This window comes from Drosophila miranda, chromosome 4 (genome assembly GCF_003369915.1).
Source record: "Drosophila miranda strain MSH22 chromosome 4, D.miranda_PacBio2.1, whole genome shotgun sequence".
NCBI lineage: Eukaryota > Metazoa > Arthropoda > Insecta > Diptera > Drosophilidae > Drosophila > Drosophila miranda.
In genome coordinates, this window is record NC_046677.1 from 23,329,703 (window position 1) to 23,346,267 (window position 16,565).

Below are 16,565 nucleotides of genomic sequence, written 5' to 3' on the forward strand. Positions count from 1 at the left end.
GGAGTCGATTAGACACGACTCGCTTCACATATCCATAGGCATGTGCGACAGGCAGGGTGTTCGCCGTTCGGCTGTGGCTGAATGATTATGACGTTGCTGAATGATGATTGCCCGACTGCTGACTTCTGTTGCCTAACCCTCTGGCAGGAAGTCAACAGTTGGTTCTTAAACACGAGCACGAGCACGAGGAGGAGGGAGGAGGTCTACGCACTGCGACAGAGTGGGTTGAATACCTCGGACTTTGCTCTACGGCGCAAGAGCCCCAGAAAGCGACGCGTCGTCAACAATTCGCGGCTGTAAATGAACTGTGGGGATCAATGGAATGGGAATGGGGCGGCGCGGCGCGCTTCTGCTGTCGGCGCTATGCATCACACCTTGGGGTTCTCCAATTTCCACTCACAAATAAACACTACACACGTTGAAAATAACAGAGCAGGCCCTTGACAGCGACTTGGTCCAAATATTATTCAATCATATGAATGCATATATTTTTGGTGTGTTAGTTGTTGTGTTGGGCTGAGAGATCATATTAAAGGGAATTTATGCACCATGAAAACAAAAAATGCTTGAGGAAGAATGAAAGTTTTATTGAAGAAGTTTGAAGAGTGCTGTTTAGTATTACTTATCTGTAGAAAAATTCCATTGATACTAACATGACTTGTTAATTATGTCTTGTGTAATCGTATGTTACTTAACGAAATCGCAAGAAAGCCAAATGTCAAGGACAGACCATTAATATTTATAGTTATTCATCTGTAGATCGTCAGTAGAATAGAGCAATGCAGTCAACCGAGAGTGCACTTTGCTTACAAGATCTACTGGAAAACAGTGGCGCAATCTAATCTTATCTTTTCTATTTTGCACAGTCAAAAAGAAGATCTGTAAAAGATCAAAACTTTCGGTAAGCGGATCAAAATTCGCGAAGCACGATTACAAACTGCTAGCATATGCGAATCCTTCTTGAAGTTTTTCTATCGTTAAACCATTTATACGTTCGGTTTCTTCAGAGCTGCTGCTTCATTGCCTGCTTCATTCAATGATTCGCCATCAATGCCTCTATCTTTAAACAATAGACTATTTAGACAATAGTCAGATCGTCCTAGCTTTGCCTTCAATTAAATAAATAAAGCGTTTTATTTCACGGAATTTACATTGTGGCATTTTTAAAGTTACTTTGTTCTTTTTTCTGGCAGTGTAAAAGCAGCAATTGGCATAATTTATTTACTAAATTTTAGATTTAAGCAAGCTGAACCTCCTTTTCACTTACCACAAAATTTTTTATTTACGCGTCTGAAAAGCTCAAGATTTGTTCACCTACTAGTATTCTTACATCTAAAAACTCAAATGTGGGATTCCCCTTTATCTAGACGCACCCAACGAAAACGAAAATACGTATATGTATCTATTTTGTAATCGTGTAAGGACGAGGTTTGCGACGTGTGAAAAGGGGGAAGAGAGCCAATTTATAATCGAGTAAGACCCCACTCGTGTTAGGCGATGGATAGGTGTACTCGTCTCATCCTACTCCTGTCGGATACGTAGCGTGAAAAATGCGCATACGCCACATGTATCACACCTGAATCAGAACATGAAATAACGATAGCTCCAAACGTGAGCTGCCGTGAGCGCCCCCTTTCCCAGCCAAAGCCATACTCGAACTATACAGATGCATCGCAGTTATGTGTCATGCGCTGAACAACCTCCGCTGCTAGAATGTGCCCCATGGAGCTGCGCCAACAACGCAACCGCCACTGCCAGCGAAATGTGCAGACAGGGGGAAGACAATCGCGTGTTTGGCAAGTAAATTTCTTGCTGGCAACGTGTGCATGGAAACCTCTTGAAGGAAACCTGATTTTGAAACGCCATCCCCTTTTAGTCGATTTTTAATGCGGTTTATTGAAGAACTTTTCATGCTAGATGCCGCTGTGCTCCTTCACCCAATCGCGGGCAAATGCTACGCGGGAGTAAACGCCTGGATAGTCGGGCTTGGCACAGCCATAGCCCCAGCTGACAATTCCCACCAAAACGCCAGATTCACTGACCATTGGGCCGCCGGAGTCACCCTGGCAGGCATCCTTGCCACCCTCCATGAACCCGGCACAGATCATACGCTCGGTCACGCCGCCATACTGCTGGTACTTTTCGCTGCACACCTTCTGGTTGACTAGCGGCACCTCCACCTGCCGCAGCCACTCGCGGGACTCCAGGAGGTTCTGGGTATTCCCCCAGCCACTCACAAAGCAGGTCTCCCCATCCATGAGCTGCTGTTGGGGCTCCGGCAGCCTGATGGCCTTCTTGGTCTCATCGAATTTAATGGGATGCTGGAGCTGCAGCAACGAGAAGTCGTAGTCTACGTTCGAAAAGTTGAATTGAGCATGCTGGACGATCTGCTTGACACGGAGTAGCTCTCCGCTGCGAGCAAACTCTGAGGTGCCCAAGCGAATCTTTAAACGATCGGCAGTCTTGCCACTGAAACAGAAAGATAACAGTTAAACCCTTGAAGAAAGAAGTGGTGTGATGTGGCATCCTATGACTCACTATGTGCAATGGGCAGCGGTCAGAATCCACTCCTCGGATATCAAGGATCCTCCACAAATGTGACTGGAAGTCTGTAGCGACACCTGATGTGGCGCATCGGTGATATTGATGCGATGTCCACCCACAATGCGACCATCTAGACGTGGCTGGGTCTTCAGAAGCGTATCCTTCAGGGAACGCTGTCGCATAATCGGCTGGGGTATAAGGCACACGCCCCCAAAGACCAAAAGGCTGCACTGCAGCAAGAGAAACACTCGAAGACTCAACATGGCTGTTCTAAACTAAACTTTTCTTTGGATTCTTTTGATGTTAAAGCCTTATATATGCTATGGATGGGCTCTTGGCTAACTGATAGCCACCCACTGCGCCCAAAAAACCCGCTGAGCCACCGCTGAGGGGATTATCACCCGAATGACACACAAACCAACAAGAAGTAAAGACCAGCATAACGGGTCGAAGGTTTTGATACCCTTTTAGATCAGTAGTATCTGAGGAAGCTCTAAGATATTTTTAGTTGAATTATCATTGCAGACTTGTTTTTTGCCACACCGACGGTTTGGACATGTGATCTACAGAGTCATAAAGGAGCATGTGTACAATTTTCTTATGTTAGCTTCCAAACTGGGAGACAGGGGCCTTCACAGGTTCACAGGCTGCAAACATCTGCTCAAAATTGTCATACCCTCTTCAGGGTACTTCTGAGGGCTGGCTTATGGGATGTGGTCTCTAAAAATACTGTTTCTTGGCCTTGGGTGAGCTCGTAATCAAATCGCTTGCAGCCATTATAAGGTATATGGGTATTTGTAATTGGGTCAAATGCATTTGGCAGTACAGTAAGTTAATTCTTTAATAGCCATCAACTTGTTGTAAAAGGTTACAAATTCCCTTTGTGAATAAATTAGTTTAGTATGCACCTATTTAACCGCATCTATTTACTCTACCACATAGATCAGATTCCGACCCACTTCGGTTAATTTGCCTCCCTGCTCCACGCTCACTCGCTTGGCGGCGACATCCAGGATGAAATTTCCCTCGCTGAGCAGCGTTTTGCCCGTTTTATAATCCTGAAAGTTGGTAATCTTGCGGGGACCCAGCAGTAGGTCATCGAATCGCCAGATTTTAAGATTAGACAGATCCGTTTTGAGCCCAATTACTTTGGAGATCTTCTCACGCAACGACTGCACTGTATCGCCCTCGGAGATGATGGTGTTGATTTGGAAGAGCGACGAACGCTCTGTGGGATTCACCAGCTCAACGCTCACATTGGGTGCCACACTAAAGCTGATGAAAGGCGAGCCAGGGCGCACTTCCTCGCGAGTTTTCTCTGGTGCTGAGGGATCATCGGTATACTTTACTTCCAGAGAATCCAGCTATGAAAAAACAAAGCATAAAAGTTAATGGAGAACTATATTAACTGTGGGATTTATCTCACATCCAGGGTGTTCTTGAGGTACTCCAGATTGCTGATTAGCACTTGCCGCTCATCGAAATCCAGGTTTACAGCCAGGGCCGCTACTCCCTTGCCGGACTCCACTTTTTCGCGTATCATTTGAGCGAACGGCATCACTCGCTTCATGAACTTCTTGAGTTCTGCCTTCTGTTGGAGGGTGGCAGCAATCACCTTGTTGTCCGGCAAGGCCTTGGACTTGTTGAACAGCTCCCGCATGGTGTCCAGGACACAGCACTGCCAGGGCGGATAGGTTTTGGCAGCCCAAATGAGGGCACGATTGGGTTTCGCTGTCTGCGGATCCAGTGCTTTCTCTTTCCCACCCTTGGGCTTTAGCTGCAGCAGGTTCTTCAGGTTGAGACGGAAGGCATGAGCCGACTCCATGAGGTACTCGGAGCTCATAATGTCGAGCTCATTGATGGCCCCTACCTCGGGCCAGCGAGCGTGGACAATGGACTCATTGTTGCCCAATAGTCCCCAAACGTGTTCCGCCATGTGCGGGCAGATAGGAGCCACCAGCAGAGCCTGACGACGTATAAACTCCAGCACCAGTTCCACGTGCATACCCTGGGTGCCGCACAGCTCGCGGTACTTGTCGCGGGCCAGCTGCAACTCATAGAAACCGCTCCTCAGAGCCTCCTTAAACAGCATCTTCCGATAGTTGTCGTCCGTCTGCTGTGTCTTGAGGTTCAGCTCGCTGAGGAAAACCTGATCATTAAACGTTTTGGCGGCGCCCTTTCTCAGAGTGCTTTTCGTTTCCAGCATCTCTTTGACCCACTCGATGAACGTGAACAGCCGCAAGATGCCCGCATCCGCTGTGCTCACGACAAAGTTGGCATCCTCAATGCTGTCACCGGCATCAGCTAGACACAGACGCATGCCATCGGCCGAGAACTTTTCCACGGCATCGGTTAGGGTGAGGAAATTGCCATCCGACTTGGACATCTTTGCGGAATTGAGCAGCAGGTGTCCATTCACGCGCATGCCCTTGGGCCACTTTGTGTCATCTTTGGGCCAAATGGCGGCATGATTGTACAGAGTGAAAGTCAGATGGTTATTGATCAGATCCTTGCCAGAAACACGTAGATCCATGGGATACCAATACTCGAACTCGCGACGCAACACAGCCAAATGCTCCAGCTTAATGTTTGACTTCTTTGGTGGCGGTGACTCTTTGAAGAAGATGTAGTCCCAGACCTCAGAGGTCATGTCAGCAGGTGTGATGCCTACAACAAAGATGGTAATAGATTAAGAGGTTATATCATTAAATTGAACGAAAATTGACATACCAAAGGGACCGGGCTTCTCGCCACGAAGGCTTCCGCCCTGTATCAGATGCACAACTGTATAGTATGCCATGTGGATGGTGGAGTCCGACAAAGACTCAATCAGCCACTGCTCGTCCCACGGCAGCTTGGTGCCCAGACCGTAGGTGCGCGAGCAAGCGTACTCGTGCAGCCAGTTTAGACACGCCTCGAAATTGTTGCGTGCCTCTTCGTGAAAGGTCTCCATGTCGTGCAGTATCTTGAAAGCCTGCTCCTTCCAAACGGTTTCGCCGTAGGTGATGTACCACTGATTGCACAGCGCTACCACACACTCATCGGCCGAGCGAGACAGGATGGTCTTCTCCGGCTCATAGTAGACTTCCGCCTCGTTGGCATCCACCATCTTCTTTTGCAGATTCTTTTTGACATCCTGGACTTTGCTGCCGGCAAATTCGCCAACCAACATGATGCCGTCATAGAAACCTAAAAAGGATTCCAAATTAAATATGAATGTGAATCTCTATAAGGCGGCAGAAGCTTACTCTTCAGGTAGCACATTTCCTTGGCTTCGGCGAGCTTGTCCTTGTCGTTTTGAGACTGAATCTTAAGTGTATTGTAGGCATGAACGGCACAAAGCTTGCCCAGCGTAGGCACCTCAATGATCGGGAAAGGCTCATAGTTTAGAACCATCTCATCTTTTAGTCCGTACTTCTGGCGGAACGCCTCCTTCTTCTGCAGATCCACCAGGGCAGCGTAATCGTCGGGCGAGTCGGAAGGCACTGAGGTAACCACACCCGTGCCCTTGTCCGCTTTGATGCTTAGCATGGGAAGCGTGTATATGATTTTGTGGAACGTCAATGGTGCCGAGAGGGGAGTACCCAACAGCTCTAGGCCTGTGATCTCGGCCAGCACAACAATATTGCCCTCCTCGGCAGTGAATCCCTGGTAGGCCATGTTGCGCGCAGCACGACGAGTGCTGATCCAAACTTCATCCCGAGAGGTTTGCCACGCAATGTACTTGATGTCCGGATGCAGCCAGCAATTGGTCTGGCCGTACATCGTCTCCGGCCGCAGTGTGGCGGCAACCATGTAAATGGGTTTCTTGATAGCGCTGCAAAAGAAACGCCACTTAAATCACAATCGAAGCGGAGTAATAAATGACTATTTCAGACCTCAATACTTTGGGTGCCTGCAGAACTTTCATTTTTATCAAAGTGTACTCCTGCGGGCCCACGCCCTCGCCAGTGGAACGATCGTGGTCCATGCACGGCTGTCCATCCTTGGGTGAGTAGATGGTGTAGCGCTTTCCGTACATAATCTTGCCGCGCTGCTTCAGATGATTGAACTGCCAGCGGACAAATGAATCAAAGAATGGATTAGCATCCGTTGTGATAAATTTGCGCCGCCAATCGATGTGGGCACCAATGCTCTTTAGGTCCTGTATCGCCAGAGGTGGGAAGTAGTTCAGCCAATGCTGGGGGTCGGAGAACTCTTTGATTTCCTCATCCTTGAGGCCCAGACTCTGCATGATCTGCCACTGGTACTTGGCCGCTCCCGTCTTGGCCACAGCCTTGCTTTTCTTGCCCTTAGACTTATCCTTGGGTATCTCCGACTTGGTCTCCTCAACGGGTGCCTCTTCCACCGCCTCTGGAAACTGGGGAGGATAGCCAAACAGTTCCATTTCGCGCGTCAACTTGTCGGCACATGCCTTAATCGGCATTCCAGTACAATGGAAGCCAAAGGGCCACAGGACGCGACGTCCCTTCAGCCGTTGGTACCGCACGGCAAACTCCGCCTTGGACAAACTAAATGTATGGCCCAAATGCAGACGTCCATTCATGTAAGGAAAGGGAAACGTGACGAAGAATTTCTCCGACTGTTCCTTCTTTGGCGCCGCCGGTGCATCCGTCTGATGGACTTGTTCCTTTTCCCAGCGCTCCTGGACTTCGCGCTCGATCTTCTGCAGGTATTCCACCTTAAAGGTGCCTTTCCGCTCGATATTCGCCTAGTGCACACAACGAAATTTGCATTTTAAAAAGGGCGCATATGTATGAATGAAGAAGAATTCCCGGAAAATATTGCATCAGCCGGCATGCTTTCGTGGCAGTTTGCTGAATTTAGCCACCACCAGATAATAGAGCTCTGCGGAGATTTCCATCAACTATTATTACTCACCATTTTAGATTAGTGCACGTCGCAATTGTTTAAAACAATTGTTTTATACAGATTTCCGCACTAAAAGCAATATTGCCAGTGCAACGTGTTTACCAAAAGAAAATCGATAGTCGATAGACAGAATCGCTGTGGAAAAGCCTGAAGGGGTGACGCAGGGCTGCTTAAGAATAATTAATTATAAATAATTATAATTGGTTATCATTAAAGGTTGTTGACTTTACTGATTGTTTGAATTGAAAATCTCTGTAATTTCTTAATGGTTGTCTTCCAACAGACACAGCTGATTAAAATTAGGCAAATCGACTGCAAGTCTATGACAAGCCGCATGCTTCTGTTGTTCATGCTGCTTGCTTTTCCAGTCCGGTTCACAGCATTAACTTAAAATGCAGTGTAAAACCATCAATATGAATATCTCTGCACACTTTTTGTTCCCTATCTAGGTCGCACACCTTGCAACTTACATAGCGATGCGCTTTACACTATCGATATAAATAATTTAACCATCGATAGGCCAACTCAAAATTCCATCGATATTTCTAATTTAACCTAGTTTTTTTTCTTAATTAGTGAAAATATAGTATAAGCACATTTAGAGAAATTGTAACATAATTAAGCACACAAAACGTAACAATTGTGGAAAGTATTTGTTAACAATGCGACCAGTATTTGCCTTTTTGCTGCTGGCGCTCATCTGTGCGTGCCAGGCGCAGTCGGACTTCGAGGAAGGCGATAATGACAATGATTTTGCCGAATTCGATGATGAGTTCGTGGGTTCCAACTATTACACAGAGCCAGCGGCCAAAAATGCAGAGTCCAATTCGGCAGGTGAAGCTGGTGGAGCCAGTGGATCTAGGGAGGAACAAGTGCCGCCACGCAAGCAGCCACAAATCGTTGACGACGACGAGGAGGATGGCCTTGTAGAGGAGGACGACGAGTTCGAGCACTTCCAGGACGAGGAGGAGTTCGAGGGCTACGACGGTGGCGACGCCAAGGACCCGCCAATCGACGAGCAGGCCGAGCCCAAGCTCAACATACCCAATATCCCACTGCACTTCCGCACCCACTGGGACTCCTATTGGATGGAGATGCTGATGGTTGCGGGTCTGCTGGCGTACTTTGCCAATTTCTTTGCGGGAAAGGCGAAGAACGCACGACTGGCGCAGCTCTGGTTCAGCACGCACAAGGCTCTGCTGGACGAGAACTTTGCCCTTGTGGGGGATGACGGAAAGCCGGAGAATGAGAATCCCGGTCTGATTAAGGAGAGCGAGAGCCTGTACACGCTCTGGTGCTCGGGACGTACCTGCTGCGAGGGCATGCTCGTCGAGCTGAAGATGATTAAGCGCCAGGATTTGGTGTCCCTGGTGGCGGGACTGATGCGTCCCCAGCTCGATACGGTCCATATCAAAATCGAACTGACGCGTGGCTTAATGGATTCATTTGTATTTGCAGTCGGCACTAAAAAGACCATCACCAAGGTCTTTAAGGAATATACAGATTTGGTAAGAGGATATACCTATATATTCCCAATTTGAACTCGATTCCAAACACTTGTTGCCATTGCAGAGCAAATTCTGTAGTCTAGTCGGGAAGCCGGAGGATCGCTACAATGTGCCCAACGGCTTCGCAGTGCTCTCGGAGGTGCCAGAGGCCACATCTGCCATACTCGAATCACGTATTATTACTGCACTTAACAAATACCAAAGCTATATCGATTACCTGCACATTTCGGACCAGTTCAGTGGCCCCATCCAGCAGGAGGAGGGCAATACACTGAAGCAGCTGGAGACCAAGCCCGTCCTTCTAGCCGGTTTCAATCTGCCCAAGCATGCCGAAATGGAAACCATTAAGCCGTTGTTATTGTTGATCTTTTATTTAATGGAACGTTTGAAGACTTATCGCATGTCCAAGGAGGTATTGCATTAATCAATCACATCTTTCTTACAGATAATCACTCTTTAAAATGCATTTCCAGGGCAAGTCCAAGTCGGACAAGAATCGTCAGCGCGTTGAGGAGGAGTTCTTGAAGAGCACACATGCTGCACGTGCCGAGGCAGCCGCTCAGCGTCGCGAGGACAAGCGCAAGCAGGAGAAGGAGCGCATTCTGGCCGATGAGGATCCAGAGAAACAGCGCCGCTGGGAGGCCAAAGAACAGAAGCGGCAGGCCAAAAAGAATGCCCCCAAAATGAAGCGACTGGCCGTCAAATCATTGTAGATTTGCTTCACAGTTTGCCATTAGTTGTCTCTCAGGAGCGCTCCTCCTTAAAGTACATACATTGACCATTTGTAGTTGTTCCTCAAATGCCACAGAATAAAGCAATATATTATATATTTTTTTCCTATGGAGCGCCAAAAACGAAATTACACAATCCCAATTATACCTACCTATGTATACCTAGCAGATAAGCTTATTATACCGATAAGATAACCCTTTATATCTCCGAGAGGTCAGGTTTCATATCTTTTGGATTACAAGAGGGGCAAAACCGAGAAGTTGCACACAGTTAGATGCTCAATCTCTTGCCCAACGCCTTCACACTCACTCTCGAAGCAAGCACTGCTTCAAATGACATTTCGGGTGCTCGCATATCGGGCCGAAAAATTGCAATTATATTTACTAGGACTTGGTTTCGAATGGTATGGGTTAACAGAACAAATTTTGATCATTAATCATCTCTTACTTCACTGCACTCTGGCGTTGGGGGCCGAAGGAATCGCGTGTGTGATCTAACACTTGACTGGGAAACAGTTCTCATTGGACACATAAGCAATGTGGTTGCGTAGGGTCTTGATCTGCTTCTGGGCGGCATCGAAGCTGTACGAGAGGGTATTCAGTTGACCTTGCATCTCCCGGATGACGGCTTCGCGATCGTTGACCGACAGGGAAGCGGTGGCACGGCACTGGGCCAGCTCCTTCTCCAGGCGATTGATTTGCTCCTGCTGCTGGGACTTGATCAGTTCTGCGCGCTCCTTGGTGCCGGCTATGATCTTGGCGGACTCAGTTCGCAAGGTGTCGAGATCATCCTGGGTGGCCTTCAGCTGCTCGCAGAAGAGATCGCGCTGGCGCAGGAGCTCCTCCAGTTCGTTGCGGGCCTGGGACAGCTCCATCTGGCACTGGGCCAGTTGTGGGCGCACGTCTACGGAGGTGGGGGAGCTCAACTGGGCTTTACAGGACTTGAGCTCCTTGCAGACGACCACCAGCTTTCCCTGCATCTCGTCCTTCTCCTTGCAGATCTGGGCCAGCTTCAGCTGCTCGTTCTCTAGTAGCTTGGGGAAGTGGAGCAGCTCGTTGAGCTTCTCCTGGAACTTTGCCCGGATCTCCTTCACCTCCGTGTTGATCTGCTGCTCGATGCGCTTGTTGTTCATGTTGAGCTTCTCCAGCGAGACGCACTGCTCCTCGACCTTCTGCTGGGCAAGCAGGTACTTGTTGCGGTAGTCCTCCAGCTGCTGCGACTGCTCCTTCATAATGCACTTGAACTCCTGCTGCTCCTCCTTCATCTCATTGACGCGAGCACGCAGAAGATTCAGTTCGGCAGCATCGGCATCTCCGTCGGCGCCTTTCGATGGACTGCTACCACAAATGCCCTTCATTCTAGGGGAAGGAATGAAAGCACATATAGATTTAATGGGAGCTCCCGTTGGGGGACACTTACCGCTTCTGCATCTCCTTCATCTGGCAGTCCTTGCGCTGAAACTCTGTCAGCAGACGCGTGTAGTTCTCCTTCATCTTCTCGTACTTGTCCGCCTTGGTGTTGCGCTTCCCCCCGCAGATGACCAGTGGATCGGGTTCCTCTGGGCAAGGCGGCCGTGACGGACATGGGCGCGAGTCCTCGTCGCTTCCCTCATCGCACGGACCCGCGGATTCACGACAGTTCACTTCGTTCAGCAGCCTCTTCACCGAACACTGCATTTTCACAATGCGATGCTTCAGCTTCTCCATGGAGGTGACTGATGGGGCAGAGGAATTCTGTGGACATGGGGCGGCATGGCCATGAGCATGCGACCGTTTGGACGAACGACAGGGCGGTGCGGGCGGGCACACGCTGCTGCTGCTCTCCGGGCAGGGCTTCGCCCCACAGGGCCCCGGACTGCATACGGGCTTGTTTTTGCAGGCCATGATCGCAGCTGCAATCTCTTGCATCATCCGCTTGTCTTCCGGACAGGCGCCCTTCATCTTCTGCATGGCCTTCTGCAGGGCACAGATTAGCCGCTCATCCATGGCACCACCACCACCACCACCGCCTCCACCGCCACCGCCGCAGACACTGGCACATGAGCTAGCATCCTCGCTGCAGGGCTCGGTGGCTCCGCTGTTCTGCTGTCCACCGGGACATGTAGCACCCATGCACATGTAGGGCGAGAGCTGGTCCTCGTCCACGGTGGTGGTCAGGTTCACCTCCTTGTAGTGACGGTGCGAGCCAAAGTTCTGCAGCTCAATGGCCCGCCGCATCATGGTGTGGAGCTTGATGTTCTCCTGCTCCATGCACACGCGCAGGCGCTTGATCTCGCGCATTTCGCTGCGCGTCTGGCAGGGCTTGGAGCACAGGTCCATCACATTAGACTTGATGTCCTGGATGATCTTGTTCTGGCAGTCGATCTCCTTGATGAGAGCCAGATACTCCATGTACATGCGCTTCTGTTCTGGATCGTCGGAGGACTCACCCAGGCGCGAGAACAGATCATCCTCGATCCCCTCCTCCATCATGTGCTCCTCCATGAACCTCTGCTCATCCTCGTACTCCCCGGGCTCTTCGGTATTCTCCGTATCCGCCATCCTTTAGTTTTGCTACGGTTCACTCGCAATGAAACAAAATTCTACGAATATCCTCTTAATTTTATACGTTTTCTGAGCGTTTACTTTTTTTTTTATCTCCCTTTCCCCGGTAAATTTCGAAAATAAAATACACTAACAAATTTTTCAGCGAAGCTGTTGTATTATTCCTAAACGTATAAAATCAACTGAGGGACGGAACCGTATAAGCCGAGTGGGAATATGATAGCACATTGGGAACGGCCTGCTGTGATTTCGAAAAAATTAAGGAATCGACTCGAAGGGTGACGCTAAGTCAGGGACAGAAAACCTAAAGGTTTCTAGTCCACTAGGCATAAGAAAATTTTGTGAATAATCCAGAGAAATTGGTATAGTTTGGGTAAATATTTGGGCCTATGCTCCAAAACAAAAAACAAAAGCCGATAATGGACCGCGATTTATCAAGAATTTACGTGCGTAAACTATTCGGCGATGGGACATGGTTCTTTAATTGATATTCAAAGTTTAATTTTTGGCCATATACATATGTACATATATTTTCAAATGAAATAAACATACGTATAATCATGTATACTTTTGAATGAAGTGTCAAAATTTGCAAACTTTTGGGGTTTGAACTTTTTTCCAACACCACCTTATCGTGGTAATGTTGAATCTCCGAAAGTAGGACTGCTCCACCAATTTAGGCTCTCATAAGGTTAAAGCTGGGATGGAACATTTTATGCTATTGTTAAATAAATTAATGACGGCATTATACTTCCTCCATGCCATTTAGCTCTTCTTCGCATTCACATATTTGTCCAGTTTCTTTTCTACCATAGGATTAAATAGGTCTCCTATGGCCTGGAATACATGCTATTTTGCATATTTACAAAATAGATAGAGTCCCCAACAGCGGTGATAATAGAGGTTCCAACCGACGAGACCCAAACTCCTCAGCAGCAGCCATCACCACCTACACCACTCAAGGAGCAGAGACCGGTACTGTCCTGCCGCTGGAGTTTACCTCAAGTAACTGGTTGTACATTAAATCCAATGCAATCCTTAAGCAAACCGCTCTCTCAATTTTTCTTACTCCTTTACAGGCCAACGCCACGGACCATCTAATAACAATCACCTTGGAGACCACCATAGAGCAAGACTTTCCTTTTTGGTGGGACGACGGGAAATACATGAATATGTTTACATTTTGTATGGGCAAAAATGAGACTTAAAAATTTTATTCCCACCGCCAAATAGTTTTTGCACGTAAATTCTTGATAAGTCACGGTCCATTGAGGGTATTTTTTGTTCACGATTTATCGAACATTTACCGAACATTTTTATTTTATAAAAATGTATGCATACCAAAAAGAAGGCAATACAATTTGGCCAGTACTTCTTTCTGACTTCTACTTAATGCGTAGAAATATTGTATGACGGATAAAAAAAAGGTATTGCTTACCTTATAATAAATTTGAATCGGTTGAGAAGATATGTATGCCATAAGACAATAAAAAAGGCCATCGAAAAAAGGAATAGCAATGAGAGAACTCTTCTCCTTTATTGGCAAATTCTTAAATTACTTTCTTAATTTCTTAAATTTCCCAAAATTATTTTCAAGCAGCAGTAGAATTTTTTCAACATAAAAAGTAGGCCTGGAAAAATCATTTGGAGCCAGTCGATTTCTAGTAGTCGGGAGTAGAACTTCGTTAATTCATTAATTTTAGGTAACGAGCGTTATAGTATATATTATTATAAAAATTTTCTGTTAGCAAAAACAGCGTTAAAATTTAACTAGTGCGAATTCAATGAGATCAAACGCTAAATTTAAGTAGTTGTTAAACGCTAAATTTTAGTAGGCGTAATACGTCAACCCACAAAAGCCGTCACAAACTAGAAACCACCGCTCACAGCCGACAGTCTGCCGAGGCAGCCTTGGAACAGATTCTAACCGTAATAATATATGGAGTCGATGGGTAACGACTTGCAGCTGGATCCCACCGTGGTGAAAAGAGAGGAGTTGGGTAAGAAGAGCAGCTGCGTCAGTATGCAGCGAAAGGCATCCGTCCTGGTGGGGCCAGCAGTCAAGGGTCCGAAGATTGACTCGCTGGAGTCGACCCCCTCCAGTATGACCCGTGAAGAGCATCACGGAGACGGACAAGGTGACGCAGATCTGGCTCTCAGCGAGGTGGATGAGACCGATCCGAAGCTCGACGATGAGGATGAGTATGAGTGCGATGGCAGGCATCGGATACTGAAGCCTGTGAAAAAGAGATCCGTCTCCTATCGCACTACTGAACGCGTTCGGGATGCTCGTCTGCAGAAGCCCCAAAACTCCGACGAGATTGGGGCGAAGCTGAAGGAGGAGCTGTGCAAGTACAAGCAGGAACTGCAGGAGTACAACGAGACCACCAAGGATCTGGAGGAGAAGTACATGAAGATCAACTACGAGCTGAGCGGCCTGCAGCAGAAGCACGATCATTTTGTGGCCACGCAGGGCAGCAGCTCCGACCAGGAGGAGGAAATGGATGGCGAAATAGACGGCGATGGTGATGGTGATGGCGTCTATAACTACAGATCCACGACCAGTATCGCCTCCGATGCATCTCTGGATAACAGTAGCAGCAAGATCTTTCGCAGCAGCAGCAGCTTCATGACCGTCCTAGAAGCTCCAAACTCTTACGAGGATCTGCCCCAGAAAAAATACCCCAGGGAGAAGCACGGCTCAAAGCACATGTCCAAGCAGGCGCAGCCGAAGACGAATAAGATGTCCCTGTCCGATCAGGTGGGCGACGACTACAGCAGCCGCATTGTGGAGACTTTGGCCAGTCGTCAGTCCAGGCGACGGCATCGCTCGATGATGAACCACCACCAGCACGAGGACGATGACGACGACGAGATGGAGGATCAAGAGAACCATCCGGCCTCGATCAAGGATGTCTACAAGGTTCTCAAAGACGTGATGAACACCTCCCAGGATCATCACACGTACAAGCACGAACGAGCGCGTACGCGGGAGCGTGAACGGGAGCCTAGTAGCTCCACCCGAGAGCTCTACTCGACGATCAACAACCTGAAGAGCGAGCAGGGGCAGTACCGAACCATCATTCGACAGCAAAAGGATCGTCTTACCGACTATCATTCACGCTGTGTCAAAGCCCAGGAGATCATGAAGACGCAGAAGCACGAGATCGATAAGCTGCACATCAACAACAAGCAGCTGGAGTCGAGCATCTACCACGACATCGACACCCTGCGCTCGAAGATCGACATGAAGCTGAAGAACATCTCCCACCTGCCGCAGATGATGCGGGAGGAGCACATCAAGTACGAGAAAGCCATGCGGGAGAACTGCGTCCTGGGCGATAAGCTCCGTCTGCTCCATCAGGAGGCCAACCAGCTGAAGCTGAAGATCGATGAGCTGGGGCGCCGCAAGCTGGTGACCATCAACCGCCTGAAAGCCGCCGAGCGAGACCTCAAGATCTTCAAGAACTACAATGCGGCCCTCAAGACGGAGAAGCGGCGCCTCTCCGAGGAACTGACCAGCGTGAAGGAGCAGCTGGAGTCCCTGCAGTCAGCCAGCAAACGGCAGATGTGCCGCCATCGGGAGCAGAGTGAAAAGCAGCGCCGCGAGCTCCAAAAGCGCATCTTCGACCTGGAGCTGAAGCTTAATCGCAGCCAGAACTCCACCTCGAGCCTCATCCAAGAGCGCGACAGCCTCATCGCCGAGCTGCAGGCACAGCTCCACACGCTGGTTCACAACTTTGAGGTCTCCCAGAAGCACATTCGTGTGCTGCGACGACACATCTACTCGATGACAACAGGTGGCAGTGGCATAAGCGGTGGCGGAGGAGTTTGTGGCAGTGCCAGTTCTGGTATCGGCTCGGCCCAGTCCCAGCGACCAAGCGAGTCATCGGGCATCGGTCGGGTCAATCACAGTTGCCAGGGTTCCAGCGCCGGACGCAGTAATCCACGCATGATGGCGATGAAGGCCAAGGCCTAGAATCACCCTAGATATCAGCGGCCCAGACAACTTGAAGATATGGGTCACATCCTCTAGGAAGCGCGATGGAGAGAGACAGATGGGTGCGATCCATATGATCAAGTTGTATGTTGCTGGTGGCACACGTCGTTTACTGCCTGGATTCTGTGAATAAAACTGATACAATTTTTATCTTTCTTTTCCTCTTCCTTTGGTTGTCACTCCGCAAGGCGTGTGGGAAAACCATCCCTCAAAGACGCAATTACCATGTTGCTCTTTCTCTTTCTAACCCACGAGCTCAACGCGTGCTCTCTTCTTCTTGTCCCTTTTGATCCTCTCTGAGCGAGTCTTTTTACCTACGCACTCTCTAACAGCTACACAGCAATCGGACCGATAGTGGACAATAAC

General features: G+C 48.7%; 5 protein-coding genes across 5 annotated transcripts; 2 read left to right on the forward strand and 3 right to left on the reverse strand.

The window, feature by feature from the left end:
- Nucleotides 1-1,838: 1,838 nt before the first annotated feature.
- LOC108162821 (trypsin-1) lies at nucleotides 1,839-3,283 on the reverse strand. Its single transcript, XM_017297737.2, has 2 exons — nucleotides 2,539-3,283; nucleotides 1,839-2,469 (listed from the first exon to the last, which is right to left on the reverse strand). The coding sequence occupies exons 1-2, from the start codon at nucleotides 2,805-2,807 to the stop codon at nucleotides 1,914-1,916; spliced, it is 825 nt and encodes a 274-aa protein (XP_017153226.1). The 5' UTR covers nucleotides 2,808-3,283; the 3' UTR covers nucleotides 1,839-1,913.
- An 84-nt stretch (nucleotides 3,284-3,367) lies between these two features.
- LOC108162820 (leucine--tRNA ligase, cytoplasmic) lies at nucleotides 3,368-7,535 on the reverse strand. The gene is made up of 6 exons (XM_017297736.2): nucleotides 7,426-7,535; nucleotides 6,423-7,255; nucleotides 5,793-6,361; nucleotides 5,275-5,733; nucleotides 3,971-5,211; nucleotides 3,368-3,908 (listed from the first exon to the last, which is right to left on the reverse strand). The coding sequence occupies exons 1-6, from the start codon at nucleotides 7,426-7,428 to the stop codon at nucleotides 3,471-3,473; spliced, it is 3,543 nt and encodes a 1,180-aa protein (XP_017153225.1). The 5' UTR covers nucleotides 7,429-7,535; the 3' UTR covers nucleotides 3,368-3,470.
- A 543-nt stretch (nucleotides 7,536-8,078) lies between these two features.
- LOC108162798 (coiled-coil domain-containing protein 47) lies at nucleotides 8,079-9,783 on the forward strand. The gene is made up of 3 exons (XM_017297700.2): nucleotides 8,079-8,924; nucleotides 8,989-9,336; nucleotides 9,398-9,783. Exons 1-3 carry the CDS (start codon nucleotides 8,079-8,081, stop codon nucleotides 9,635-9,637), a joined length of 1,434 nt encoding a protein of 477 aa, XP_017153189.1. The 3' UTR covers nucleotides 9,638-9,783.
- Nucleotides 9,784-9,989: 206 nt separating this feature from the next.
- On the reverse strand, nucleotides 9,990-12,423 carry LOC108162797. Its single transcript, XM_017297699.2, has 2 exons — nucleotides 11,076-12,423; nucleotides 9,990-11,014 (listed from the first exon to the last, which is right to left on the reverse strand). The coding sequence occupies exons 1-2, from the start codon at nucleotides 12,194-12,196 to the stop codon at nucleotides 10,150-10,152; spliced, it is 1,986 nt and encodes a 661-aa protein (XP_017153188.1). The 5' UTR covers nucleotides 12,197-12,423; the 3' UTR covers nucleotides 9,990-10,149.
- A 1,435-nt stretch (nucleotides 12,424-13,858) lies between these two features.
- On the forward strand, nucleotides 13,859-16,349 carry LOC108162796 (centromere protein F). Its single transcript, XM_017297698.2, has one exon. The coding sequence runs from the start codon at nucleotides 14,139-14,141 to the stop codon at nucleotides 16,176-16,178; it is 2,040 nt and encodes a 679-aa protein (XP_017153187.1). The 5' UTR covers nucleotides 13,859-14,138; the 3' UTR covers nucleotides 16,179-16,349.
- The last annotated feature ends 216 nt before the right edge of the window (nucleotides 16,350-16,565 follow it).

Coding starts and splice junctions, on each gene's coding strand:
- LOC108162821 (XM_017297737.2), bottom strand. CDS start 2,807: ATGTTGAGTCTTCGAGTGTTTCTCTTGCTGCAGTGCAGCCTTTTGGTC. Junction 2,470..2,538: donor ACCGCTGCCCATTGCACATA/GTGAGTCATAGG, acceptor TTTCTGTTTCAG/TGGCAAGACTGCCGATCGTT.
- LOC108162820 (XM_017297736.2), bottom strand. Junction 6,362..6,422: donor CAGGCACCCAAAGTATTGAG/GTCTGAAATAGT, acceptor TTTCTTTTGCAG/CGCTATCAAGAAACCCATTT. Junction 5,212..5,274: donor CGAGAAGCCCGGTCCCTTTG/GTATGTCAATTT, acceptor TCTTTGTTGTAG/GCATCACACCTGCTGACATG.
- LOC108162798 (XM_017297700.2), top strand. CDS start 8,079: ATGCGACCAGTATTTGCCTTTTTGCTGCTGGCGCTCATCTGTGCGTGC. Junction 8,925..8,988: donor TTAAGGAATATACAGATTTG/GTAAGAGGATAT, acceptor TTGCCATTGCAG/AGCAAATTCTGTAGTCTAGT. Junction 9,337..9,397: donor CTTATCGCATGTCCAAGGAG/GTATTGCATTAA, acceptor ATGCATTTCCAG/GGCAAGTCCAAGTCGGACAA.
- LOC108162797 (XM_017297699.2), bottom strand. CDS start 12,196: ATGGCGGATACGGAGAATACCGAAGAGCCCGGGGAGTACGAGGATGAG. Junction 11,015..11,075: donor ATGAAGGAGATGCAGAAGCG/GTAAGTGTCCCC, acceptor TCCTTCCCCTAG/AATGAAGGGCATTTGTGGTA.
- LOC108162796 (XM_017297698.2), top strand. CDS start 14,139: ATGGAGTCGATGGGTAACGACTTGCAGCTGGATCCCACCGTGGTGAAA.